Source organism: Hyperolius riggenbachi, chromosome 3 (genome assembly GCF_040937935.1).
Source record: "Hyperolius riggenbachi isolate aHypRig1 chromosome 3, aHypRig1.pri, whole genome shotgun sequence".
NCBI classification, from domain to species: domain Eukaryota; kingdom Metazoa; phylum Chordata; class Amphibia; order Anura; family Hyperoliidae; genus Hyperolius; species Hyperolius riggenbachi.
In genome coordinates this window covers 268,022,346-268,050,320 of record NC_090648.1, presented here as the reverse complement: position 1 = coordinate 268,050,320, position 27,975 = coordinate 268,022,346, and the positions used below count along the sequence as shown (strand labels likewise).

At 43.5% G+C, this 27,975-nt stretch overlaps 1 protein-coding gene across 1 annotated transcript in view; it reads right to left on the bottom strand.

The window, feature by feature from the left end:
- The window catches only part of TRMU (tRNA mitochondrial 2-thiouridylase), a 58,943-nt gene that overhangs the window by 10,119 nt on the left and 20,849 nt on the right, over nucleotides 1-27,975 (bottom strand). Inside the window, exons 2-7 of the mRNA XM_068272692.1 lie at nucleotides 21,969-22,134; nucleotides 20,893-20,999; nucleotides 14,024-14,146; nucleotides 11,335-11,507; nucleotides 11,173-11,226; nucleotides 11,005-11,071 (exon numbers count right to left, since the gene is read on the bottom strand). Coding sequence (XP_068128793.1) covers nucleotides 11,005-11,071; nucleotides 11,173-11,226; nucleotides 11,335-11,507; nucleotides 14,024-14,146; nucleotides 20,893-20,999; nucleotides 21,969-22,134 — 690 coding nt within the window. The remainder of the gene's footprint in view (nucleotides 1-11,004; nucleotides 11,072-11,172; nucleotides 11,227-11,334; nucleotides 11,508-14,023; nucleotides 14,147-20,892; nucleotides 21,000-21,968; nucleotides 22,135-27,975) is intronic.

Below are 27,975 nucleotides of genomic sequence, written 5' to 3'. Positions count from 1 at the left end.
GTATAAGTAAACACATTTATTATACGATACCCCCAGAGGAATTGCAACGCGTTTCGCAGGTCAAGCCCGCTTCATCAGGCAAACAAGGGGTTAACTGTTGACAAAAGCAAGAACAATAAATAATGGCTATACTGAAGGCTATACAGTTACTACAGGCTATGAACAAAATTTTACAGGCAGTATTGTTGGTATACAATATAGGTTCAAAGAAATATATACAGAGTGGTCTGTGTGCGTATTGTGATATTAGGGAGGAAGATGTAACATGAGGAATGTTGGTGGGAGGTGGAAGGGCGAAAGGTTAATATAGGTGGTGAGGGGGGGGGGGGGGTTAATGAATAGGAGAGTGGCTGGGGCAATAATAAAACATAGGTAGTAAAAAGATTGAACAAGCAGAGGTATCAAAAGTACTGAAGGGTAGGGAGGAAAGCAGGGTATAAGGATAATAGGCTAAACATGAGCTAAAGAAAAATATTGCAGTCGGTAGATGTAAATAAACAGGACTTACCAGGGTATCTGTAGTAGCAGAAGTAGCGCCTCAGTGTCATGCTACTGACGCTGGTGCGCTATTTAAATGTATGGAAATGGAGGGAGAATTAATAAGGGGGCGTGGGCAAATGAGGGTGGGTGGGGTGGGTGTGCTGGCTAGAGGCTGGGCGTAGCCTGGGGGCTAATGATGGCCAATAAGAGGATGAGGTGAATCTCACCTCTGTGATGGGCGTGCTGTAGTGGAAGAGTGTGCAATGACACTGGCCGTGGGCGTGTCAGAGAGGGTGATGTGGCAGCTTGTGTACGTCGCTGACGAGTGACGTAATGATGCGGGCGCCGGTGGCTCAGAACGTAGTGCGCATGCGTCAGAGTCGACGCAGTACGCCTTGGGTGTAGGGCGCGCTGGGGGCCTGTATTGGTGATGCGCATGCGTCAAGTCGGACGCAGTACGCGTATGGTAGATAGTGCGTCTGTGCGTCAAGACGTAAAAAGGTGTATCTCTCTTGGGAGAGTGTAGCCATTTGTGAAGAGGGCAGGTTGCCCTCTCCACTCGTTAGTAGTAGTAATAAGGAAAACTTTTTAGCAGCTATAATAATAATAGATACTAGTATTGGTAGATATAAATGTGCAGATTTAGAACAAATACTTATTAGAAATTATAAAGCCTATAGGTACAACTAGATACAGTTGTCTATATGAAAATGGTGTTGTGCTGCCCTCCAGTGGTAGACTTGCATACAACATGATATATATTGTTCCATGCTGAATGGTCCATCGTGGAGGGAGCCATAATGTCCTATCTTATGAGATTGCATGGGTTAGACAGAAGTATCATAAAAATGTGACACATAAACAACAAAATATTATAATAAAATATTATGATACAATATAATATAATATAATATAATATGGCATAAGAGTCATGTCATAAGAGTACAGGCTGTATTATGAGCAATATAATAAATGAAAATAATAAAAATAATAATAGAATAATAAAATAGGATAAAAGACATATAGTAGTAGGAAACCGGCGGATATAAAATTCTTATATAATAAATAGCTCAAGATCAGCATGAATATCCGTAACATGTATATATGTATAAAATGTACAAATATATTTTTTTATATATAAAAAAGCCCAATACAAGTCATTGACAAAATGACGGTAAAATGATAATAAAAAGGAAATAATAATAGAAAGAATCAGAAAAAACAGGGGTAAGAGAGAGCGACTGATAAAAAGAAAAACGGAGCGAGGATGTGTTTAGTAGATTTTTTCTAATACTTCATTCAACCCATCGGGGATAAGGGTTTTAAGAGTTTGGATCCCGTGCATTTCATATTTTTTTAGAATTTCGAAGGCATTTGGAATTTTGACATCCACTGAGTCGATCAGCATGATGTTGAAGAAAGCCGGGTTGTGCTCGTGATGGGTGCTGAAGTGCCGTGATACACTGTGGAGAGGGAAGCAGTTGATGATGTTGCGTTTGTGTTGTCCAATTCTACAACGTGCGAGTTGAGTGGTTCTCCCCACATACTGGATGTTGCAGGGGCATGAGATAAGATAGATGACATATTTGGATTCACAGGACAGGTGAATCTTAATGGGGTAATTGATGCCCGTGGTGGTCGACGTGAAGGAGGTGCCTGATTGTAAAAATTGGCACGCTAGGCACCGGTTTTTCTTACAGGGGGAGCAGCCAGGCTCCTGTGGTAATGAAGTGGTGGGGGAAATTTGGTTGTTAACTGTGCGTAATTTGCTGGGTGCTATAAGATTGCGGAGATTTGGAGCTCTTCTGAAGGTGATTGATGGGGTTTTGGGTAGAAGGGGTCGCAAGTAGGGGTCCTGCATGAGGATATCCCATCTGTTCTTCAGTATATTGCGTATGGTAGTGTGTTGTGCATTGTAACTGGTAATAAATCTTGGTGGGTCTTTCTTGTTGGTCTGTGGGGGTACGTCGGGGTGTGGGTGGGAGTGTTCGGCTCTATGTTTGGCGTCTTTGATGAGTTTGCTAGGATAAGAGGATACTTCTCTCTTACAAGCTTGGCTTGGCCAGTTCTTCGAACAGGCAAACATCAACACCGATAGCAGCCCCATCATGAATTTCATCGAGAATAGATCCATACACAGAGATGACCTTCTGGCCCAGTTCAAAAGAACCCCGCACACCCTTGAAGATCCGAATCCCAGCATCACCGACACCGTTCCGCCAGCCCCACCCACGGATTTGAAACCCACGTTCCTGAAACTTGAGAACGCACTGAAAGATGAATTCTTCCATGCAGCAGACATTGCCATGCAGCAAACCTACATAGACGAAAAGATCTCACCCGACGGCATTCGAATAAAAACACTCACGGCCTTTCCCAAAGATCTTGTCTTCAGTACAGACTGGTATATTTACCTGGAAATCTGTACTGCAGGCATGATGGAGAGAATTATTGCCAAAAGAAAAACATTGATCGAGGAACTACAACCGATTATCAAAGATTGTAGAAATTTCCTACTTTTACACATAATAATAACCAGTACCTACCGCTGATGGCTAATTTAACCACGCGGGTCAAACGTTTTGAACTGGACACCACAGAAGCTAAACTGAAGAAACTCAATCGTGACCGTTTGGCATACGCTGAGCATCGGGAGAGGGAACGCAAGCTGCGTCCCGCCCCCCATGCCCGACCTATAGGACCAAACGTACCACCACCACCCGACCCCACCACATTACCACCATTAGTACCACTTATGAGTTTAAACATCCCCCCACCACCTTTCCGATATCCGCCATTTCCACCACCACCCCTCCCACCCACACCTATAACCAAATCCCAAACACAACCAGTTCCCACCCCCCAGGCCCAACACCCCCATTTAACAGTTCACACGTTCAACACAGGCCCCCCACTACCCACACCCCAACCCAGCATCCCGATCCCCCCACCACGGGAAAACATCCCTTCCAAACCCACAATCTTCCAAGGCACGCCCCCTCCCCCAAAAAGCTTTGACATCACTAAGGTCCCTCCCACCACACCAAAAACTCAACGCACAAAACTGGGTAAGAAATTATCTACCGCTTCTTCCCCACATACTGGAATAAGCAACAAAACATTCACTAAATACCAGTCCACTCTCAAATTCAACTTCATTCCAAATGGTCCCCTAACCACTCTATCCGAACCTTCAAATACCCAGGAGAACAATACTCCAGAGTCCGTCAAACCACCTCCTGAAGTCCCAAACTCACCAACCTCCCTCTCACAAATTAGCCTCTGTGATTCCGAATCAGAAACGCTCAACTATACACTACATCCTGTGACACAGTCCCAAAATATTGATTCCCCAACCCACAACAATCAAGGTCCCACAGCACAAACCAACACCAAGATTCATTCGCCTTCCAATACAGACAACCAGCCCCTCTTAGATTCAAACTTGGCCAATCAAACACTATCTCCCTCTTTTTTAGAGCTCCCCTCAGCCCTATCTCAGAACATTTTAGCAAATCTACTTCCGAGCCCCAGGTCAGAAAAGAGATTCCTCCAGCCCACCAACAAAGCCAAACGACAACTATCAGATTTAGAAAAAGAGGAAGTAGAGGGAAAGGGAAAAGGAAAAAGAAACAAAACTTAACTCCACCGGTTCCCTCCCTACCCACTACAAAATGCATTTTCAACCTATCAGACCATATCCTTACCACCCATGAAACCACTTTACTTGAAAAAGGTCTTTCCTTCTGTCCCACCAATCAAATTAACAACTTCGAACTCTTTACTGATTTGAACACCTACATCCGCAAATTAACTCTTAAAAGACACTTCGCCATGAAAAACTTTAAATCCTCTGATCACACTGACAACACCTCCCTTATTGTCACAACCAATGACAACATACCCACTACATCCGTCTCTCTCCCTGACCTCAATCTAGAAAAATACATCACGACACAGTTAAAAGGAAGATCCAGATTCTACCCAGTAGCCTTCAAGGGCTGCTTCATAGAAACATTTTATTCCCTCATTCTAAAAGACATACAGAATATATCAGATATTCAATCCGTGCCCAAACCCAACCTTACACACCAGGAAACATCCGCCCTTAGAAAACTACAATCCAACCCCAATTTAGTCATCAAACCAGCTGATAAAGGCGGAGGCATAGTGATTCTTAACCGCACCGATTATTTGGAGGAAGCAGCCAGGCTCCTCAATAATCCAAAACATTATGAAACATTGTCCACTGACCCTCTCATCGACCTCAATAATACCCTCAAATCCTTCATCAATACAGCTTTCATGTCAAATATAGTCACCAAAAATGAAAGGAACTTTATTATCAATACACAACCAACGACCCCCATCTTCTATTACTTACCAAAAATACATAAAAATCTATCAAAACCACCAGGAAGACCCATCATCTCAGGCATGAATTCGATTACCTGCAATCTATCAAAATACATCGATCAACATCTGCAACCACTTGTGCGATCCCTTCCATCTTATCTCAAAGATTCCCAAGAGCTCATCCACCTCCTACATGACATCACCTGGCAGACCGACTATGTCTGGCTTACATGCGACGTTACAGCTTTGTATACAAATATACCTCACCCCTATGGCCTTCAAGCCCTACAGCATGCCCTAGCCACCAATCCACTAATGCCCCCCGCACAACAAATATTCCTTCTCCAATGCGCAGAATTCATACTCCATAATAACATTTTTACATTTAACGATAAAATCTATCACCAGACCAGCGGTACGGCCATGGGGAGTTCGTTTGCCCCTTCATACGCCAACCTTACCATGGGCCTTCTGGAATCACTCAAATTTTCTTCACATAACCCCTTTGCCAACAATATAATATTCTACAAACGTTACATAGACGACCTCATTTTTATCTGGAAGGGTGATGTCCTTCTCATCCCAAAATTTGTCGGTTATCTCAATTCTAACCCAGCGAAACTCCAGTTCACATTCCACCATAACTCCCAGTCCATAGAATTTTTAGACCTTACACTATATATCGAATCCAATCACATCAAAACAAAGACATACTTCAAACCTGTTGACGCTAACAACTACATACACTTCAATAGTTTTCACCACCATCCTTGGATCACCAATACTCCCTATAGTCAGTACAGAAGGATCCACAGGAACTGCACGGACCCCATGCAATTCAACTTACAATCTGAAGTCCTTACCAAAAAATTCATAGACAGACAGTATCCTAGCAAACTCATCAAAGACGCCAAACATAGAGCCGAACACTCCCACCCACACCCCGACGTACCCCCACAGACCAACAAGAAAGACCCACCAAGATTTATTACCCGTTACAATGCACAAAACACTACCATACGCAATATACTGAAGAACAGATGGGATATCCTCATGCAGGACCCCTACTTGCGACCCCTTCTACCCAAAACCCCATCAATCACCTTCAGAAGAGCTCCAAATCTCCGCAATCTTATAGCACCCAGCAAATTACGCACAGTTAACAACCAAATTTCCCCCACCACTTCATTACCACAGGAGCCTGGCTGCTCCCCCTGTAAGAAAAACCGGTGCCTAGCGTGCCAATTTTTACAATCAGGCACCTCCTTCACGTCGACCACCACGGGCATCAATTACCCCATTAAGATTCACCTGTCCTGTGAATCCAAATATGTCATCTATCTTATCTCATGCCCCTGCAACATCCAGTATGTGGGGAGAACCACTCAACTCGCACGTTGTAGAATTGGACAACACAAACGCAACATCATCAACTGCTTCCCTCTCCACAGTGTATCACGGCACTTCAGCACCCATCACGAGCACAACCCGGCTTTCTTCAACATCATGCTGATCGACTCAGTGGATGTCAAAATTCCAAATGCCTTCGAAATTCTAAAAAAATATGAAATGTACTGGATCCAAACTCTTAAAACCCTTATCCCCGATGGGTTGAATGAAGTATTAGAAAAAATCTACTAAACACATCCTCGCTCCGTTTTTCTTTTTATCAGTCGCTCTCTCTTACCCCTGTTTTTTCTGATTCTTTCTATTATTATTTCCTTTTTATTATCATTTTACCGTCATTTTGTCAATGACTTGTATTGGGCTTTTTTATATATAAAAAAATATATTTGTACATTTTATACATATATACATGTTGTTACGGATATTCATGCTGATCTTGAGCTATTTACTCTTATGACATGACTCTTATGCCATATTATATTATATTATATTATATTGTATCATAATATTTTATTATAATATTTTGTTGTTTATGTGTCACATTTTTATGATACTTCTGTCTAACCCATGCAATCTCATAAGATAGGACATTATGGCTCCCTCCACGATGGACCATTCAGCATGGAACAATATATATCATGTTGTATGCAAGTCTACCACTGGAGGGCAGCACAACACCATTTTCATATAGACAACTGTATCTAGTTGTACCTATAGGCTTTATAATTTCTAATAAGTATTTGTTCTAAATCTGCACATTTATATCTACCAATACTAGTATCTATTATTATTATTATAGCTGCTAAAAAGTTTTCCTTATTACTACTACTAACGAGTGGAGAGGGCAACCTGCCCTCTTCACAAATGGCTACACTCTCCCAAGAGAGATACACCTTTTTACGTCTTGACGCACAGACGCACTATCTACCATACGCGTACTGCGTCCGACTTGACGCATGCGCATCACCAATACAGGCCCCCAGCGCGCCCTACACCCAAGGCGTACTGCGTCGACTCTGACGCATGCGCACTACGTTCTGAGCCACCGGCGCCCGCATCATTACGTCACTCGTCAGCGACGTACACAAGCTGCCACATCACCCTCTCTAACACGCCCACGGCCAGTGTCATTGCACACTCTTCCACTACAGCACGCCCATCACAGAGGTGAGATTCACCTCATCCTCTTATTGGCCATCATTAGCCCCCAGGCTACGCCCAGCCTCTAGCCAGCACACCCACCCCACCCACCCTCATTTGCCCACGCCCCCTTATTAATTCTCCCTCCATTTCCATACATTTAAATAGCGCACCAGCGTCAGTAGCATGACACTGAGGCGCTACTTCTGCTACTACAGATACCCTGGTAAGTCCTGTTTATTTACATCTACCGACTGCAATATTTTTCTTTAGCTCATGTTTAGCCTATTATCCTTATACCCTGCTTTCCTCCCTACCCTTCAGTACTTTTGATACCTCTGCTTGTTCAATCTTTTTACTACCTATGTTTCATTATTGCCCCAGCCACTCTCCTATTCATTAACCCCCCCCCCCCTCACCACCTATATTAACCTTTCGCCCTTCCACCTCCCACCAACATTCCTCATGCTACATCTTCCTCCCTAATATCACAATACGCACACAGACCACTCTGTATATATTTCTTTGAACCTATATTGTATACCAACAATACTGCCTGTAAAATTTTGTTCATAGCCTGTAGTAACTGTATAGCCTTCAGTATAGCCATTATTTATTGTTCTTGCTTTTGTCAACAGTTAACCCCTTGTTTGCCTGATGAAGCGGGCTTGACCTGCGAAACGCGTTGCAATTCCTCTGGGGGTATCGTATAATAAATGTGTTTACTTATACAATAACAGGACGTCTTGTCTGCTTTTGGGAGGCAAGCCCACCACTTCCTCCAAGCTTTTTTAAAAATTTTATGAATTTTTATCCTGCTGGCGCCTCTGTTCTACTTACAAATACATTGCATCCACTCCTGGTGGATGGGAGTGCTACCTCCTTTTCCTGATCTACAGAGAGCGACTTCTTAGCCCTGAGTGAGGACAGGCTTTATCTCCTCACCTGCCTTTATAGTGGTTACCTGAACGGTAACCCATGTTTGTGAGTATACTTGCTCTCACTTTATCATTTTCTCAAACAATCCTGACATACTACACTATATTGGGCTCTCGGTTTCCATTTAATATCAGTTGCCTAGCTGTCTTGCTGATCTCTGTGGCTGCAGTAGTGTCTGAATCACACACCTGAAACAACCAGTCAACTAATCCTGTTAGTCTTCAGTCAGAAACATTTGATCTGGAATTCTCTATGATACAGGATAGAATATTAGGAGTAGGGTGTTAAGGATGAATGGGGGGGCATGGGTAATATACAGGAAAAGGGTGTGTTGGATAAGATCTACTTTTACTCTAACAGAGGGAAGGATGTACCTTTAATGTCTCAAATTATATTTCATGATATACGATATATACTTGTAAAGAGAAATGCATGGTTGTGCAATTATAAGATGCTCTGTCTTTCCCCGTGAATGGGGTACTACTATCTGGCTGCTGTATAGTGGATTGTGATATGTGAGGTCTATAATTGTTATGTGGTCCTTTAATGTTTTAATAAAGGCGGATTTAAAAAAAGAAACATTTGATCTGCATGCTTGTTCAGGGTCTATTGCCGAAATAATTAAAGGCAGAAGATCAGAAGGACAGCCAGGCAATCTATACTGTTTAAAAAGAAGCAGATATGTCAGATTCCAGATCCCTCAGTTTGGGTGCTCTTTAATTCATGGAAGTTCAGATCTACCAGCTGAATCAATTCATTCAATGAATGAGCCAGCAAATAGGTCATATGGTATCTTTATACCAATTTACCCTGCCAAACATATTGAACAATAAGGCTGCTTTCACAGTGGTACGTGGTATGCAGCCCACCGCACAGCAATGAAAAAAATCAATGGGCTGTTCACAGTGCCCACGTTGCGTTACACTGTAACGCAGCAAGTTAAAAGAAAGTGCCGCATGCTGTGCATTATACACGGCTAAGCCACGTTAGACTGTTTGCACATGCTCAGTGATTTTGGAGGAGGAGGCCCCCCCCCCCCTCCTCCGCGGCCAGCCACATGGCTAATTAATATTCACTGCACTGTGACGTGCAGGGTTTACTTCCTGGAGCGGCCGCTCTGTGCGGCGATTGGCTGGCGGGACCACGTGATGCGGATCACGTGGTCTCCGCATCCCACACCACAAAAAAGGCGCACCAAGAGCTGCATAACGCAGTTCTTGGTAGCGTCCTCCTCCAGCACCACCAGGCTTTGCGTTAGGGGCACGTTATGTGACCTATAATGTCCCCTAAAACGCAACAGCCTGGTGGGAATGGACGTTGGTAAGAATAGATTCCTTGTTCCAAATAGTCATATTTCCAAAGGATTCATTTTATGGCACAGCAGACATATTGCCAATATCTCCCTTGCAAGGTAAATCTCAGCCTCGGCCGGCTACTTACAGCTAGCAGCAATGATAAACGTTTACACCTTGTGAGAATTGATGTGAACACTCAAGCACTTTGCTAACACACAGTTGTTCACCAACCTCAACTGCACTTAATAAAATGCAAGGGTGCTAGTATCAGATAGGATGTCACACAGTGGGTGGGGTGAGCAGTGCCAACAAAGGTATTGGCCTTCGCTTGGCTGAGTTGATCCACCAAGCAACCCGCTAGGCGGATCAACTCAGCCAAGCAAAGGCCGATACGGTGGTCACTGTACACATGCCGTAATATTGGTATAGGCGGTTGTTATCGGTGACCTCAGCCAACTTTAATCTAGCATGTGTACAGGACTTTTGAGACTGCAATCACATTGTTAGCCTTACAGGAACACCAAGGCTGATACAGAAAATATACTCAGAGGAGATCCTTGTAAATATTACAGAACTATTGAAAAAAGCATACAACTTTTATATTTGTACAAGTAAAATGGGAGTCTATTAAAATGGGTCAGAGGAAATGCGGATATTAAAATATCAGTAATTTTACAGATCTATTCTATTTCCTACCCGACAGTAGAATATCGGTGTTTATACCAATATTGTACTATTCCCCAATGTCACCAAATTCTCACCTCTCCCCATCTACGCCTAACACTACCCTCCTCTACCTACTCCTAGCAATAACCTTCCCCTTATATATGCCTAACACTAACTTCCCCACAATGATAATCCAGCGCTTAAAGCCAAAATTTACCCAAGCAGAGAAAAGCCACTTATGACTACAGTGGTGCACTCCTGCACTTAAACTACTCACTTGATGCCACCATAGCTGCTAATTGTATTGCGGCCTATGGAAGCATCCAAATTACCAGATCTAACGGAATAATTATCTAATCGAAAAAAAAAAAAAAGAAAAATTGTACCATGTATGGCCACCATAAAGGTGGCCATACATGGTACAATTTTTCTTTTTTTCGATTAAATAATTTAGTTTGATTATTTTGTTAGTTCGAATATAAAGATTTTTCCAGAATGTCCGATCAGATTTTTCTAAAAAAAAACAAAAAAACAGATAATCGGTCGAATTTATTGATCGAAAAAAAAATATTTTCAACTTTCATTCGATCATTTAGATCGAACAAACGTGAAAATCAAACGTTTTTATTGTATCATGTATGGACACCCTAAGGCAAATTCTAAAGAAACTACAGATAAACAATAGAACATGCATGCATGCACTGCATAATGAAATTATCACCATTGTGTTTGCCCATAATTTTCCCATCTTCAATAGACACAAAGTTTCCAGGCTGATTCTCTAAATACTGAAACAAAGCAAACAAAAAATACAGTGAAACAGTTGTACACAGTCTTTCTTCACACATTGTGTAAAGTATAATAAGAAAAACAAAACAAAACACCTTACCTCAAGAATGAATTTTTCAAAGTTCCTCTCCCCAATGAAGCATATCCCCATACTCTATGTGAGAGGCAGAAAGAGATCACTGTTAAAAAATCTGTTAATAGTGGTGCAATTTAATCACATGTACTCCTACTTTTAGAATCCCTTTACTAAATCAGTTCTTGCCTCTTTTCTCTTTAAAACATGATGAAATCCAGCTTCCGCTGCAATCTTCTTCACAAAGTCCTTTGTTAGTCCTCCAAGTGGAAAGAGGGTTTTTCTCAGAGCAAACTGAGGTATCTGACTGAGGAAGAAGGTCTGGTCTTTCAGCTGGTCAGCAGCCTGAAGAAGTCTCACATCTGTCAAGCAACAAAAGCAAAATAAAAACAATTATATGGTTATTGACAGGCTAACCAATATTACAGTTATTCTGGGCATACAAGGCTCGATTTTGCCGCTTGATTCCGCGCCCGATTGTTTTCCGCTCTTGATTCTGCAGGCGATTCTCTTATCTTCCGCTCGCTTTTCTTTTCTCATTGTCCTCCATGCAGAATCTAGCGCGGAAAGGATTGGGCAGGAGATTGGACATGTCGGAAATGATCTATCGAGCCATCTAAATGGCTCAGAATCGAGCCGTGTATTCCCAGCATTGGATTGAACTATTGAGATGTCCAGCTTCCCTCGCCTAAGCAGGCCAGGGCTGGGTGCTCTGACCTTACATTATATCCTGCTAAAGACATAAGAAAAATAAGAAGGGGTCCCCTCTCTAGTGACGTATCTGCAAAGCATGAAGCTACAGATTTATCAAGATCAGTTCAGTCCTGCTGAAACAGTCTTAGGGCCTTTTTCCACTAGCCTGCGATTTGCGATTTGATTCTGATCGCAAATCGCAAGGTACATTAAACTAATGGAAACTGCAGCAGCAATTTCCATTAGTGCGATCCGATTGCGATGCGATTTTGGTCAAAGCGCAATAGTCGTCCTGCTGCGTTTTGTATGCGATTGAGCTGGACTATAATGAGTATAGTAGCTCAAGCGCAATCGCATGGTGGAAATTGAAACGCGATCGCGATCGGAATCGCGATCGCATTTCGTAGTGGAAAAGAGCCCTTACCCTTCCCTGTAGCATCCAGCACTGAAATTCAACCTCCATAAGCTCGTAGGCTGTATCACCACCAGTGAAAAAGTCTCTCAACCCTTTCTAGTGGCTGCCCAGGCTCACAGACAGCAACACCGCAACCAAACACACTTTGCCCATGCAATTCATAACAGCAGTCAATACTTGCACACAGCAGCCACTGATAACCTCATTCTTAAAATGCTTATTGACTGGCTGAAGGACTTTTTTATGCCCAATTTATGAAGGCATCTCCACAGATCTCCAAAAAACCCTTGTGGAGATATCATGAGTGATATAGAAATCCTGGCCTGGGTTCATTAGATTTATTGTCTGATATTAAATAAGTTAGAAATTAGATTTACGGGTTGTGTTTGCCATTGCATAACACAATACAGCATGCACATCAAGAGATTGATGGGAAGTGCCCTGACCAAAGATAGGCACTTAACTTCATGATTACTGACATAACAGAAATTCATTTATAGGACAATTGAAGCAAGACAAATGGAGGCTGCCATGTTTATTTCCTTGTAAGCAATACAAGTTACCTGGCTATCCTGCAGATCCTCTGCCTCTAATACTTTTAGCCATAGACCCTGAACAAGCATATGCAGATCAGGTGTTTCTGACATTATTGTCAGATCTGACAAGATTAGCTGCATGCTTGTTTCTGGTGTAATTCAAACACTACAGCAGCCAAATAGTAGTAAGTCAGGCCCTCTGAGTTCCTCAGGCAAGAAGTGAAAGGGTTCAGTCAGAACACATGATGTGCATATTTGTTCTGGGTGATTTAGTATGGGGCGGGGGGGGAGGGGTGCTGATGATAAGTTTCTGGTTTTGCCACCCCCTTCCAGATAGCATATGACAGCCTTATTTGTAATGTGCAAATATAAGGTGTTTGCAATTGTTAAAACTATTTTTTTCTTTTAGTGAGAAGCTGTGATTGCAAAGGCACAAGCAAGATTCACATTGAAGTTGCGGGCCATCATTAAGTTTTTGTTTCTCCAGTAAGAGTCAGAAAAGGACATCAACACTGAGATGTCACAAGCACTGGGGGAGAAGGGTCCTTCCTACAGCACTGTCAAAACAGTACAAAAAGTCACTAAACAAACCAAAAAGTCCTGTGCAGCTTTAAAATAGGCTAAAACAGCTTTGGATGCTTCAATTCGTTCCTCCTTCTGATCACTGTTCAAACATTTCTGCACCCATTTCGCTGAAAGCGTGCACATTTCTAGGATAGTCATGATAAGTTCACCATGCTCACATGAGCCTGTACCCATGGTGCGCACATGAGCCTGTACCCATGGTGCGCACATGCGCCTAAGAAAACATGTTTTTCAATTACAGGCATTACTGACATGAGAGAGAGAGAGAGAGAGAGAGAGAGAGAGAGAGAGAGAGAGAGAGAGAGAGAGAGAGAGAGAGGGAGAGAGAGGCTACTGAATCTGGCTCTGCATTCGCGGGTCAGATAAAAGAGACAAATGGGCCAGGTGCAGCCATTGGCCATAGTTTGCTCACCCCTGACCTAAAAGAAGGCAAGTAGGAGAGGAAGCCCACATTATGCTACTCAGATGTAGTCTGTACTGTTTTAGTTTAGTTTAGCTACAAGAATGAAATGTAAAAGTCTATAGTCTGTACGGTTTTAGAGGGATACCACTGAAATTTAAACCAGTACAGTAAATGGCATAAGAGTGCTGTAGCCCAATAAACTTAACAATAAGCATATATTTCACAGTGTAAGCAAATATTACTTACCATGTCTTATGTCAAATCTATTCCTAAAAAGACTGGGAGGATGCTTAATGAACGCGTGCTGAAATATGTCTTCATCCTCATGTGATGTCCTTGCATAATGGCCAGTGGCTATAGCATCAGCACCTACCAGCAAACAAGCATGGGTTTAAACTCATTCACTCATTCACTGTAAAAGGTTCTTGAAATGTTAATTATCACACATTTAAAACAGAACGTGCCTTTATAATTCTTTACATACATATACTAAAGATCAATTTATGCATACATGTATTAATTATTTATTTATTTTGGTTTTTAATAAATTTCTTAGTACTTATTCATGCCCGGCTTTATTTCTGAACCTTACTATGATTAATTAAATAGTGTTTTTGCTAGGATTCCATCCTTATACAGGCAGATGTCTGTAACACAATCATTTATGATCATTAAATGACAGTCTAGCAGCATTTCTCATATACTCCCACTCTCATCTGCTGACACTTTCCCTTCTCCTCCTACTTGCAGCTGGTGATATATCACCGAACCCTGGGCCACAGCCTCTCCACAGACAAGTCTCCCCTCCCCACCTGCCTCACACACTCCACAGCTCTCCTCCTACAACTAACCTTAATCACATATATCGCATCCCCAGTCATCCCCCTCCCATAGCAGGTGCCTTATGGAATGCCCGTTCTGTTTGTAATAAACTGGAACACATCCATGACCTTTTTATCTCGCATGGCCTAGCCTTTTTTGGAATTACTGAACATGGTTACTCCCCTCAGACACTGTCTCACCTGCAGCACTGTCATGTGGAGGCCTACAGTTCTGCTGTAATTTATCGCCCCCCTGGTCCAACCAGTCTTTTCCTTGACCACTTCTCAGCATGGCTTTCTCTCTTCCTGTCCACTAACATTCCTTCAGTCATCATAGGGGACTTCAACATCGCCATCGACACTAAATCATCCTGCTCCTCCAAGTTCCTGTCACTTAACACCTCCCTTGATCTCACACTTTGGCCCACCACTGCAACCCATACTGACGGCCACACACTTGACCTAATCTTCACTAGTTGCTGTTCCCTTTCCAAACTCATCAACTCTTCCCTCCCACTGTCTGATCATAAATTACTTAAATTCAACATCCTTCCATCCAGTCCCTACACATCCCCACGACACATTTCTGTACACAAGTTCCGCAACATTCGCAATCTCAACCTCCAAACACTATCAACTACTGAAACGCCACTCCCGGATAGCTGAACGGCGCTGGCAAAAAAAATAACTTGCCTGAGCATTTTCACAGTTACAAAGAGGCTTTGCACACACTCAGACAGGCCCTTACAGCAGCCAAACATTCATACTTCTCCTCACTAATCTCCTCACACTCCCACAACTCTAAACTTCATTCAACTCCCTCCTCTGACCCCCACCTCCCACTCCCTGCATCTCAGCAGAGGACTTTGTCTCCTTCTTTAGTGATAAAATCACCAACATTCGAAAAAACTTTAACCAGCAGCCTCCTCTTTCCATACATACCCCAAACCTTACATCCTCCCTGACAACCTTCTCACCACTAACCGAACTCGCTGTCTCCTCTCTCATCTCTAAATCACGTCCCACTACATGCCTTCTTAACCAGCCGGGCGGTATGGACGAGCTCAGCTCGTCCATCACCGCCGGAGGCTGCCGCTCAGGCCCTGCTGGGCCGATTTTAGTGAAATAAAAAGCAGCACACGCAGCCGGCACTTTGCCAGCCGCGTGTGCTGCCTGATCGCCGCCGCTCTGCGGCGATCCGCTGCGAGCAGCGGCGCAAGAGGGTCCCCCCAGCCGCCTGAGCCCAGCGTACAGCGCTAAGGGCTGGATCGGAGGCGGCTGACGTCAGGACGTCGGCTGACGTCCATGACGTCACTCCGCTCGTCGCTATGGCGATGATGTAAGCAAAACAAGGAAGGCCGCTCATTGCGGCCTGCCTTGTTTATTCTGGGCGCCGGAGGCGATCGGAAGAACGCCTCCGGAGCGCCCTCTAGTGGGCTTTCATGCAGCCAACTTTCAGTTGGCTGCATGAAATAGTTTTTTTTTAATTTAAAAGAAACCCTCCCGCAGCCGCCCTGGCGATCTTAATAGAACGCCAGGGTGGTTAATCCCATGCCCTCTCACCTCATTACTCACGTATCCTCTACCCTCTCACCTGCCTTAACTCCCCTCTTCAACCTTTCTCTCACCAGAGGCATCGTTCCATCCTCCCTCAAACAAGCCCTTATTACGCCTACACTCAAAAAACCTTCTCTTGACCCCTCTTCCCTGCCCAACTACCGACCTATTTCTCTCCTCCCTTTCTCTTCAAAACTACTTGAGCGCCATGTCTATACTGACTTAGTCCGTCACCTCACTGCTAATTCTCTGTTTGATGACTTCCAATCTGCCCAGCCACTCAACCAAAACTGCCCTACTTAAAGTAACAAACGACCTGGCGACTGCTAAATCTAAAGGCCTCTACTCTATTCTTATCCTCCTAGACCTTTCTTCCGTTTTTGACACAGTAGACCACCCCCTACTTCTCCAAATCCTCTCATCCATGGGCATTCGGGGTCTTGCTCTCTCCTGGCTTTTCACCTACCTCTCAGATAGGACCTTCAGAGTTGCCTACTCCAGCACCACCTCCTCTCTACGTCCCCTCACTGTTGGTGTTCCCCAAGGCTCAGTCCTCAGACCTCTCCTTTTCTCCATCTACACATATGGACTTGGTCAACTCATCAGCTCCTTTAGTTTCCAATATCACCTATACGCTGACGATACCCAGATCTATATTTCAGCACTTGACTTGGACACCGGGACAGCCTTGTCCCGGACTGTCTCAATGAAATCGCCTCTTTCATGTCCTCCCATTTCCTGAAACTAAATATGGACAAGACTGAAATAGTAGTCTTCCCACCTCACAACTCAATGCCCCTGCCAGACATCACTATTTCTGTTGATGGCACCTCCATAACACCTGTCCTCCAGGCTCATTGTCTAGGTGTAATTTTGGACTCAAGTCTCACATTCAAATCACACATTGACAAACTATCCTCCTCTTGTCTCCTCCACCTAAAAAACATCTCCCGCATCCGCCCTTTTCTAACACAGGACACTACAAAACTTCTGGTGCACACCCTGATTATTTCCCAACAAGACTATTGCAACTCTCTGCTCTGCCAACTCTTTAGCCCCGCTACAGTCTATCATAAACTCTGCTGCACAGCTCATCCACCTCTCCTCCTGCTTCCCCAGCCCAATTCCCCTCTGCCAGTCCCTACACTGGCTGCCAGTTACACAAAGGATACAATTTAAAATTCTTACTCTCGCCTACAAAGCTCTCCACAACATAGCTCCTTCCTATCTAAATCAACCTATTTCCAGATATCCTACAAGCAATCTTCGCTCTGCTAACTATATCCTATCTTCTTCCCTGATCGCCTCTTCCCATTCCTGCTTGCAAGACTTCTCTCGATCCTCTCCCCTCCTCTGGAACACTCTCCCTCAACACATCCGCCACTCACCCACACTTACTATTCTTAGGCGCAATCTGAAAACTCACCCCTTCAGGCAAGCATACCTAGGACCCTGCCCACTAACCACCATTTCTACCACTCCACACACAGCTTCCCTTTACCTACTGTCCTATACCTTAAATGTTTAGACTGTAAGGCCTTTTGGCCAGGGCTCTCTTACCCTTTTGTCTCACAATGCGGTGTAATGGGTATACATACCCCCCACCTTTTGTAAAAACATGTTAATTTGTTCACTGTATTAGCTGTTATACCCTCTTGTCTTGTATCAAGTGTTGTATTGTATACTCAGTATTGTTATACCTTGTATGCTATTGTACAGCGCCACAGAGGATGCTGGCGCTATATAAATAAATAATAATAATAATATACTGCAGTCAACCATGCTTAGGGGGGAAATGCAATCAGCTGCATTGGATATTTCTATCCAACGACTATTATAATCCTTGCAGTGGAAGGCCTTGTGGCGCGTACCTATGAACACTCCACCGGTAGACTTGGGCGCAGGATACAGCCGATATACGGCTTACCCTGCTCCTGCACAAGTCCCAGCGGCGTTAACTACTATTCCCACTCCAGGTCACTGTGGATAGTGGGGAATGATGCAATTTGGCTGCCAGCCATTGCTGGTGGCCTAATTAGTGTTCTGATGGCGCTGTAGTTACTCACTGTGCACCGCTACAGCCGTAATCCTTGTTACGGTCTATGGTGGCGCCGGCTGCGCCCAAATTTCCTGCCCTGTTATTACAGCGCTCATCATCCAACTCAGACTCTTCAGTTTATAAAACCACCGACTCCAGGTACCCAAAATTGCTCTGACTCCGAAGCCTAATACATACCAGGGCTGTGGATTTTGTACAAAAATCATCCGACTGACTCCTCAGTTTATGAAACCACTGACTCCTACTCCAGGCACCCAAAATTGCTCCGACTCCTTGACTCCAACTCCACAGCCCTGGTTAAAGGACACCTGAAGTGAGAAGGATATGGAAACTGACATTTTTATTTCCTTTTAAAAATTACCAGTTGCATAATTATCCTGCTGAACTTCTGCCTCTGAAGGAAGGAACACACTAGGCAGAATCGCATGAATTTTTCCCATAGCACATAGTGGAAAACGCATATGCGATTCTGCCAAGTGTGTTTCTACCCTGATACTTTTAGCTATAGAACATGAATAAGCATGCAGTTTAGATGTTTCTGACAAAAATGTCAAGATTTCCATATGCTTGTTTCATGTGTGTGATTAACCACTTAAGGACCAAAGGCTTACACCCCCCTACTGACCAGGCTATTTTTACAGTTCAGAGCTCTGCAGCTTTAACAGAGCCATACAACTTCGCACACAAATGATTTTTTCCTCCTTTTGTTGCCACCAACAGTGCTTTCTGTTGGTGGCATCTGATTGCTGCTGCAGGCTGTTTTTTTATTATTCATTTATATGTTATTTAATTTTAAATGTTTTTTCCCCCTCCCTGCGAGAACCAATCAGGTCTGTCTCCTCTCTCTGCATAGATGCGGATACACACGCTGCTAAACAGGAAGCAGCGTGGCAGCGTGTGTATCCGCATCTATGCAGAGAGAGGAGACAGACCAGCGGCGAGAGAGCAGCGCTTGGAGCCAGGGAGGTGAGTTGTAAACAGCGCTTCCCGGCTGCTCGCTCTGCATCTGAGGGGGGAGCACGGAGGGCGGCCCGGGAGAGGAGAGGGAGGGAGAGGTCGGGCTGCCCTCCCCGCGGCTCCGGCTTCCCCCTCCATTATAGGGGACAGCTAGCTATCTAACCTATCCTGGGGGCACCTACCTAATCTAACCTACACTGGGGGGCAGCTACCTATCTAACCTATACTGGGGGGCACCTACCTAATCTAACCTATACTGGGGGGCACCTACCTAATCTAACCTATACTGGGGGGCAGCTACCTAATCTAACCTACACTGGGGGGCAGCTACCTAATCTAACCTACACTGGGGGGCAGCTACCTATCTAACCTACACTGGGGGGGCAGCTACCTATCTAACCTACACTGGGGGGGCAGCTACCTATCTAACCTACACTGGGGGGCAGCTACCTATCTAACCTACACTGGGGGGCAGCTACCTATCTAACCTATACTGGGGGGCAGCTACCTATCTAACCTATACTGGGGGCACTTCTCTAACCTGTATTGGGGGCACCTACCTAGCTAGCCTATACAGGTGGCCACTATACTGGTTACCTATATTGCAGGCACCTACCTAAATAACCTATACTGGGGGCACCTACCTATCTAACCTATGCTGGGGGCAACTATTCTGGCTACCTATATTAGAGGCACCCACCTAGCTAACCTGTACTGGGGCACCTACCTATTTAACTTATACCGGGGGCGCCTGCCTATCTAACCTATACTGGGGGCAACAATACTGGCTCACCTATGCCTGGCTACCTATACTGAGGGGACCTATACTAAGTGCAACTAGACCTGGCTAACCTATGCTGCGGGCACCCATACCTTGCTCGGGGGGGGGGGGGGGCGCAATTTTTACACCCTCGCCCTGGGTGCATTTTAGCCTAGAAACTGCACTGTCCATAGTCATGACTAGTGTTATATCATGGAACGATGGTTCATTGGTCATTTCACACGGTTCTATCTTTCGGTGTGTACATAGCTTTAGTCTCCATCAAGATTACACTATCGAAAACATTTATATGGGGGGGGGGGGGGATTTTTTTGAATTAATTTTGCTTAGAAGTCTTTGCTGTATTCCTCCAGATCTGGTGCCATAGGGCATCTGTAATGTGTATTCCTCCAGATATCTGGTGCCATAGGGCATCTGTAATGTGTATTCCCAAGCCCTTCTCCCAGGTTATCTGATATACTATAATCATTAGGCATGGAGTCCAGCTTGTAAATTGCAGAGGCAGACTAAGGATATTTTTCGGTAGCAACTGCACCTCTAAAGTAGTGCCTGGGGATGCTGACCTCCCTGGCCACTTAGAGAATGGGTTATACCGAAAGTACTCTGAGGAGTATATCACAAGACATGTGAAGGCCATGAAAAAATGTAAACTGCCTATTTTGAAACAGATCTGAAAATTTAGAGAAGCCCCCATTTGTTCAACTCCTACAATTAAGGTCCAAGCCTGGGTTGACATCTTGGTTTACTGTTATGGGGGTGAGTACTGAAGGGTTCAATATTATATGTGAACCTCAGTGCATTCCATAATCTAATGGAGCTTGTCATAATGGGATTATCTATCGTTCTCACAGTACCAGGAACTGTGTAGAAATCCATATTTGTATTTTATATGGAGCAATGTATTACCCTTTATATTTGCAGACATTTTTAACATGCTCACCTAAGTTTTCAATAGCATAACTGATGAAATAATCAAACTTGATATGCTTGTTGCATAGTATATCTGGGTTTGGGGTTCTTCCTTTCTCATATTCCTTCAAGAATGTGCTGGAAAAAACAATCAATCAATCAACACTCTGCCAGTAAGAGGTCACACTAGACAAATGTGCTATATCTTACTATATAGAAAAAGAAGAGAACACCGAGAGCCCAATATAGTGTAGTATGTATTGGAAATTGGGAAAATGGAGGTAAGTAAACTATAATACTCACAAACCAGGGTTACCGATTAGATAACCACTGTAAATGCAGGTGGGGTGATTAAGACCTGTCCCCACTCAGGATTAAGATGTTGCTCTCTGTAGATCGGAAAAGAAAAGGGATATATCACCCCTCCACCAGGGGTGGACACAGGTATCTTAGAAGGTGAACAGAGGCGCCAACAGGATAAAATATGCTAAAAATTTTTAAAAAGCTAGGGAGGCAGTGGTGGACTTACCTCCCTGAAGCAGACATGAAACTGTCAATTTTCAAAAGATTAAATGTATTCACATACTCCAGAAAGACAAAGCAACACATTTCGCAGGTAGATTCCTGCTTCCTTAGGCAATAACCAGGAGGAGTATCTAACAGTGAAATGTCGTGACAACGCCTAGCGCCTCTAGCAGGAATATACCTGCGAAATGTGTTGCTTTGTCTTTCTGGAGTATGTGAATACATTTAATCTTTTGAAAATTGACAGTTTCATGTCTGCTTCAGGGAGGTAAGTCCACCACTGCCTCCCTAGCTTTTTAAACATTTTTAACATATTTTAGCCTATTGGCGCCTCTGTTCACCTTCTGCGATCTTACTATATAGGTTGGTGCTTTGTAAATCAATAATGATAGTACAGTAAAATCTCATTATAGTAAACTCTATTCCCAGGTACCAGCCATGCGCCTGTATAAATATACTGTACCATGTATGATGAATCCCGATAAAGTAAACTACTTGGCCAGGTCCCTTGAAGTTTACTATAAAGGGATTGTGCTGTATAAATCATAATAATATTATAAGAAAAGAAAAGTCTAAAGTTACCTGAACACATCATGCCAATACTCTTTCACGTAGGAGACTTGGCGGAAAGGAATGTTCAGCATCTCACACACCTTGTAGGCATCCTCACAGTCCTTCTCTGCAGTGCAGACTCCATATTCATCTACAACGTCCCAATTGTTCATAAACACACCTGTCACCTTATAACCTAGCAAAGAGAACAGAACAATTATTCAAACTGTTCCCAATTGGCCAGCCTATTCACTCTAGCCTGTGACTGTTGTAAGTTAGAAAAGTGACCAAACCTTTGGGGAAAGATGGCCACAGTAACAAACTGCAAAAATACATTATACATTAGTCTAAAAAGAGTAAGGCAAGAGCTTACAAATGGTTTGTCGCCTACAGCCTAGCTAACAGACATAGAAAAGCAGTCTACAAAAGCAAAGTCTATTGGCCCTACTCCGGCAAACACACAAGCTAAAGGTTTAGCAATGCAAAGCTCCAATGGATGACGCTTGTCCACAATCGTCTCCATGCTGATATGCAGACAGGACTCATGCAGGTACAATGCAGCCACGCTTGTACACGGAGGAGAATGTGACCGCAAATTTGAAGAAGGTCTAGAATGCCATGGATCATCCAGAGTCTGGTCTCTACCTTGGTTTATATTTACATTTTTATTTTCTTCTCACAGGTTTACTTTACGCAGTTTTTACTTGAACTTTTAGCACTGCATTTTCAAATCTAAAAATCTGTTTAAGGGCTGGTTCACACTGAGGCACTTCTTATTGCAGTGTTTGCAATTCCTATAAATTGTAAACACTCTGTATGCAGCATTTTGGGAAGGATCGCAACATAATTCTTGTTCCCTGAATAGGAATCAAATTACCGCAAAATCATAATTTGATCTGATGTGGCCACATGCGTCGCCGAACACGCATAGTGTAGACCTAGCTTTATATACAGATACAAGATCCCTGCAGATGCCTGGATTCCTGTTCTGTTGTCACTGTCGCCACTATTTATACCATAAAACTGGGAAATGTTGCATAGCCGCTATTGTTCTTCCTACTTATTGAGTCACATGGCTACTCCTGATTGATAAATCCATCAGCTAATTCTACAGGGGGCAGAAAGCAAGCTGTACTGCACATGACTTGTGTACATGGTATTTTACTTACTGTTTTGCTCCTACAGTGGGATAAGAAAGTTTGAGCAACCTTGTGGATCATCATGATTTTCCTGTATAAATCGTTGGCTGTTACGATAAAAAAATGTCAGTTAAAAGATATCATATATGATACACACATTGATATTTGAGGAGTGAAATGAAGTTTATTGTATTTACAGAAAGTGCACAGTAATTGTTTAAATACAATTAGACAGGTGCATAAATTTGGGTAATTTTATGGATTCCAAAACCTTTAGAACGAATTATTGGAACTCAAATTACCTTGGTAAGCTTGGTGACCCTTCACCTACATATACAGGTGAATCCAATTATGATAAAGAGTATTTAAGGGGGTCAATTGTAAGTTTCCCTCCTCTTAATTTTCTCTGAAGAGCAGCAACATGGGGGTCTCAAAACAACTCTCAAATTACCTGAAAACAAAGATTGTTCACCATCATGGTTTAGGGGAAGGATACAAAAAGCTGTCTCAGAGATTTCAACTGTCTGTTTCCACAGTTAGGATCATATTTAGGAAATGGAAGACCACAGGCTCAGTTCAAGATAAGGTTCAAAGTGGAAGACCAAGAAAAATCTCAGATAAACAGAAGCAACGAATGGTGAGAACAGTTGGAGTCAACCCACAGACCAGCACCAAAAGCCCACAACATCATCTTGCTGCAGATAGAGTCACTGTGCATCATTCAACCATTCGGCGCACTTTACACAAGGAGATGTTGTATGCGAGAGTGATGCAGAGGAAGCCTTTTCTCCGCCCACAGCACAAACAGAGCCGCTTGAGGTATGCTAAAGCACATTTGGACAAACCAGCTTCATTTTGGAATAAGGTGCTGCGGACTGATGAAACTAATATTGAGGTTTTGGGCATAACAAAGGGTTTTATGCATAGAGGAAAAAAGAACACAGCATTCCAAGAAAAACACCTGCTACCTATAGTAAAATGTGGTGGTGGTTCCATCATGCTGTGGGGCTGTGTGGCCAGTGCAGGGACTGGGAATATTGTCAAAGTTGAGGGACGCATGGATTCAACTCAGTATCAGCAGATTCTGGAGACCAATGTCCAGGAATCAGTGACAAAGCTGAAGCTGTGCCAGGGCTGGATTTTTCAACAAGACAACGACCCTAAACACTGCTCAAAATCCACTAAGGCATTCATGCAGAGGAACAAGTACAACGTTCTGGAATGGCCATCTCAGTCCCCAAACCTGAATATAATTGAAAATCTGTGGTGTGAGTTAACCACTTAAGCCCAACTGGACGAGATTTCTCGTCCAGTTGGGCTGCGCGCACTCCCGCGGGTCGCGCGCGCTCCCGCGGGCCCCCCCCCCGTGCGCGCCCCCGCTGCTGGCCGCTAGATTACCGATCAGTGAAAGGGATTATAAATCCCTTTCGCTGATCGGACCCCCCCGGAGAAAAGCCGACAGCGTCTCTTCAGATGCTGCGGCTTTTCTGAGCTCTGGGCTCCTTTCTTCTGCCTGGGAGCGAGATCGATCGCTCCCAGGACTTTTTGATCCTGGCCATCTTGTGGCCAAATAGCAAATTACACCTGTAAAAAAAAAAAAATCAAATTAAACATATAAATATATTAAAAAAAACCCTGTTTACCTCCCACACCAAAAAATACCCACATACAAGTTTAAATTAAAAAAAAAAAAAAATTACAATAATAAAAAAAACAAACAAACCATAAATAGTTACCTAAGGGTCTGAACTTTTTAAATATGCATGTCAAAGGAGTATATCAATATGATTTAATAAATTATGGGCTTCTAAACAGTGATGGACGCAAAACGGAAAAAATGCACCTTTATTTCCAAATAAAATATTGTCGCCATACATTGTGATAGGGACATAATTTTAACGGTGAAATACCCGGGGCATATGGGCAAATACAATACGTGAGTTTTAATTATGGAGGCATGTATTATTTTAAAACTATAATGGCTGAAAACTGAGAAATAATGAATTTTTTCCATTTTTTTCTTATTCTTCCTGTTAAAATGCATTTACAGTAAAGTGGCTCTTAGCAAAATGTACCACCCACAGAAAGCCTAATTGGTGGCGGAAAAAACAAGATATAGATCAATTAATTGTGATGAGTAGTGATAAAGTTATTGGCAAATGAATGGGGGGTGAAAGTTGCTCGGATGTAAAAAAATGTCAACCCTTCGGGCTTAAGTGGTTAAAGACAGCTGTCCATGCTCAGAAGCCATCAAACCTGAATGAACTAGAGATGTTTTGTATACAGGAATGGTTCAAATTACCTTCAACCAGATTTCAGACTCTCATTGGAACCTACACAAAGCGTTTAGAGGCTGTAATTTCTGCAAGAGGAGGCTCTACTAAATATTGATTTCATTTATTTTTACACCTGCCGAATTTTGTTTAAACACCTGCTGCCTACAGTAAAATGTGGTGGTGGTTCCATCATGCTGTGGGGCTGTGTGGCCAGTGCAGGGACTGAGAATATTGTCAGAGTTGAGGGACGCATGGATTCAACTCAGTATCAGCAGATTCTGGAGACCAATGTCCAGGAATCAGTGACAAAGCTGAAGCTGTGCCAGGGCTGGATCTTTCAACAAGACAACGACCCTAAACACTGCTCAAAATCCACTAAGGCATTCATGCAGAGGAACAAGTACAACGTTCTGGAATGGCCATCTCAGTCCCCAAACCTGAATATAATTGAAAATCTGTGGTGTGAGTTAAAGACAGCTGTCCATGCTCAGAAGCCATCAAACCTGAATGAACTAGAGATGTTTTGTATACAGGAATGGTCCAAATTACCTTCAACCAGATTTCAGACTCTCATTGGAACCTACACGAAGCGTTTAGAGGCTGTAATTTCTGCAAGAGGAGGCTCTACTAAATATTGATTTCATTTATTTTTACACCTGCCGAATTTTGTTTAAAGGGGACCTAAACTGAGAGGGATGTGGATTTTTCCTTGTAAACAATACCAGTTGCCTGGCAGTCCTGCTGATCTCTTTAGCTGCAGTATTGGATGAATCACACACCTGAAACAAGCATGCAGCTAATCCAGTCTGACTTCAGTCAGAGCACCTGATCTGCATGCTTGTTGAGGGGCTGTAGCTAAAAGTATTAGAGACACAAGGTCAGCAAGAGAGTCAGGCAACTGGTATTATTTTAAAAGGAAAAAGCCATATCCTTCTCAGTTTAGGTTCCCTTTAAACAATTTATTGCACACTTTCTGTAAATCCATTAAACTTCATTTCACTTACAGATCACTGTGTGTGTCTCCTATATGATATATTTAATTGACATTTTTTATAGTAACAGCCAACAAGTTATACAGAAAAATCATGCCGATTAACAAGGTTGCCCAAACTTTCGCATCCCACTGTATACCCTCTCAATAGTCATTTATTATCCTAAAGCCTCATTCACACTATGTCTGCTTCTGTCCGCTTTTTATCAGCACATCATCGTTACAGATTGAACAGACGCACACTAGTGTGAATGAGGCCTATGTGCCATAGGAATTTGCCTTAGAGTTGGACTACAATAAAGACAAATCTAGCCAAACTTTCTACAATAGATTATGTTATCAAGGGGATTTGTGGGGGTTTGGCCATAGTGAGCACTATGGTGGAGAGGGGCAAGTTCAAAGTCTGCTCTGGGGTCTGTACACCACTGTGTTATCCCAGCCATCTAGTGTCACTTGTAGTGTATTCCAGCATTCCCCATAGAGTAATCGTCAGTCTAGCTTCAAATGGCTTGTCCTGCCTCCTCCCCATAGTATGTGTAGGAAGTGCAGGTGTTATATGCTGACAGGCTTTTGTGCCATAGCTGAGACACAGCCAAGTGGAAAGTTTTGCCTCAGCCCCAATTACAGTCAATTAATTTTTTGTTTTTGTTTTTTGTAGTGCAAAATTAACAAAAATATCTAGGAAGGAAAAATTTAGATCACATCCCTAGAGAAGAGGTAGGCACTGACTGGCATGTATCGGTAATCTAGATCTGGCTGTCATATGTCCTAGCTGAGTAAAAAAGAAAGGATACTTTGACTAGTGGCTACATAAATGCTAAGACTACATTGACACTAGAGAGGAAAACGTACCATTTCCCAGAACAGACCAACAGACATCAAAACCAAGAGAGAAGAATGGCCCTAAAGGAAACCGCACCGCAACCAAAATAACAATATAGTTACATAGTTATTTTGGTTGAAAAAAGACATACGTCCATCGAGTTCAACCAGTACAAAGTACAACACCAGCCTGCTCCCTCACATATCCCTGTTGATCCAGAGTAAGGCGAAAAAACCCTTACAAGGCATGGTCCAATTAGTCCCAAAAGGGAAAAATTCCTTCCAGACTCCAGATGGCAATCAGATAAAATCCCTGGATCAACATCATTAGGCATTACCTAGTAATTGTAGCCATGGATGTCTTTCAACGCAAGGAAAGCATCTAAAGCTGGCCATACACTGGCCCGATTTGCCGCCGTTTCGACAGCAGATTCGATCACTGGGATCGAATCTGCTGCCAATCGTTCGCGCTACACGCCGAATTTCGATCCATTTCGTCCGATCCCGTCGATCGCTCCGTGTGGAAAATTAGCGTCGATCGCCCGCGGGTAGGGAGCGCGTCGCTAGCGGCGTTCGAGTGCCCGACGCAATAGAGCCCGCATACATTACCTGCTCCGCCGGCGCGACTCCAGTCATCCGGTCACCGCTGCTCTGTCTGAGCTCTGGTCTCCAGGTCTGGCATGCCTCACTTCTTCTAGCCCGGCAGGAAGTTTAAACAGTAGAGGGCCCTCTACTGTTTAAACTTCCTGCCGGGCTAGAAGTGAGGCATGCCGGACCTGGAGACCAGAGCGCAGACAGAGCAGCGGTGA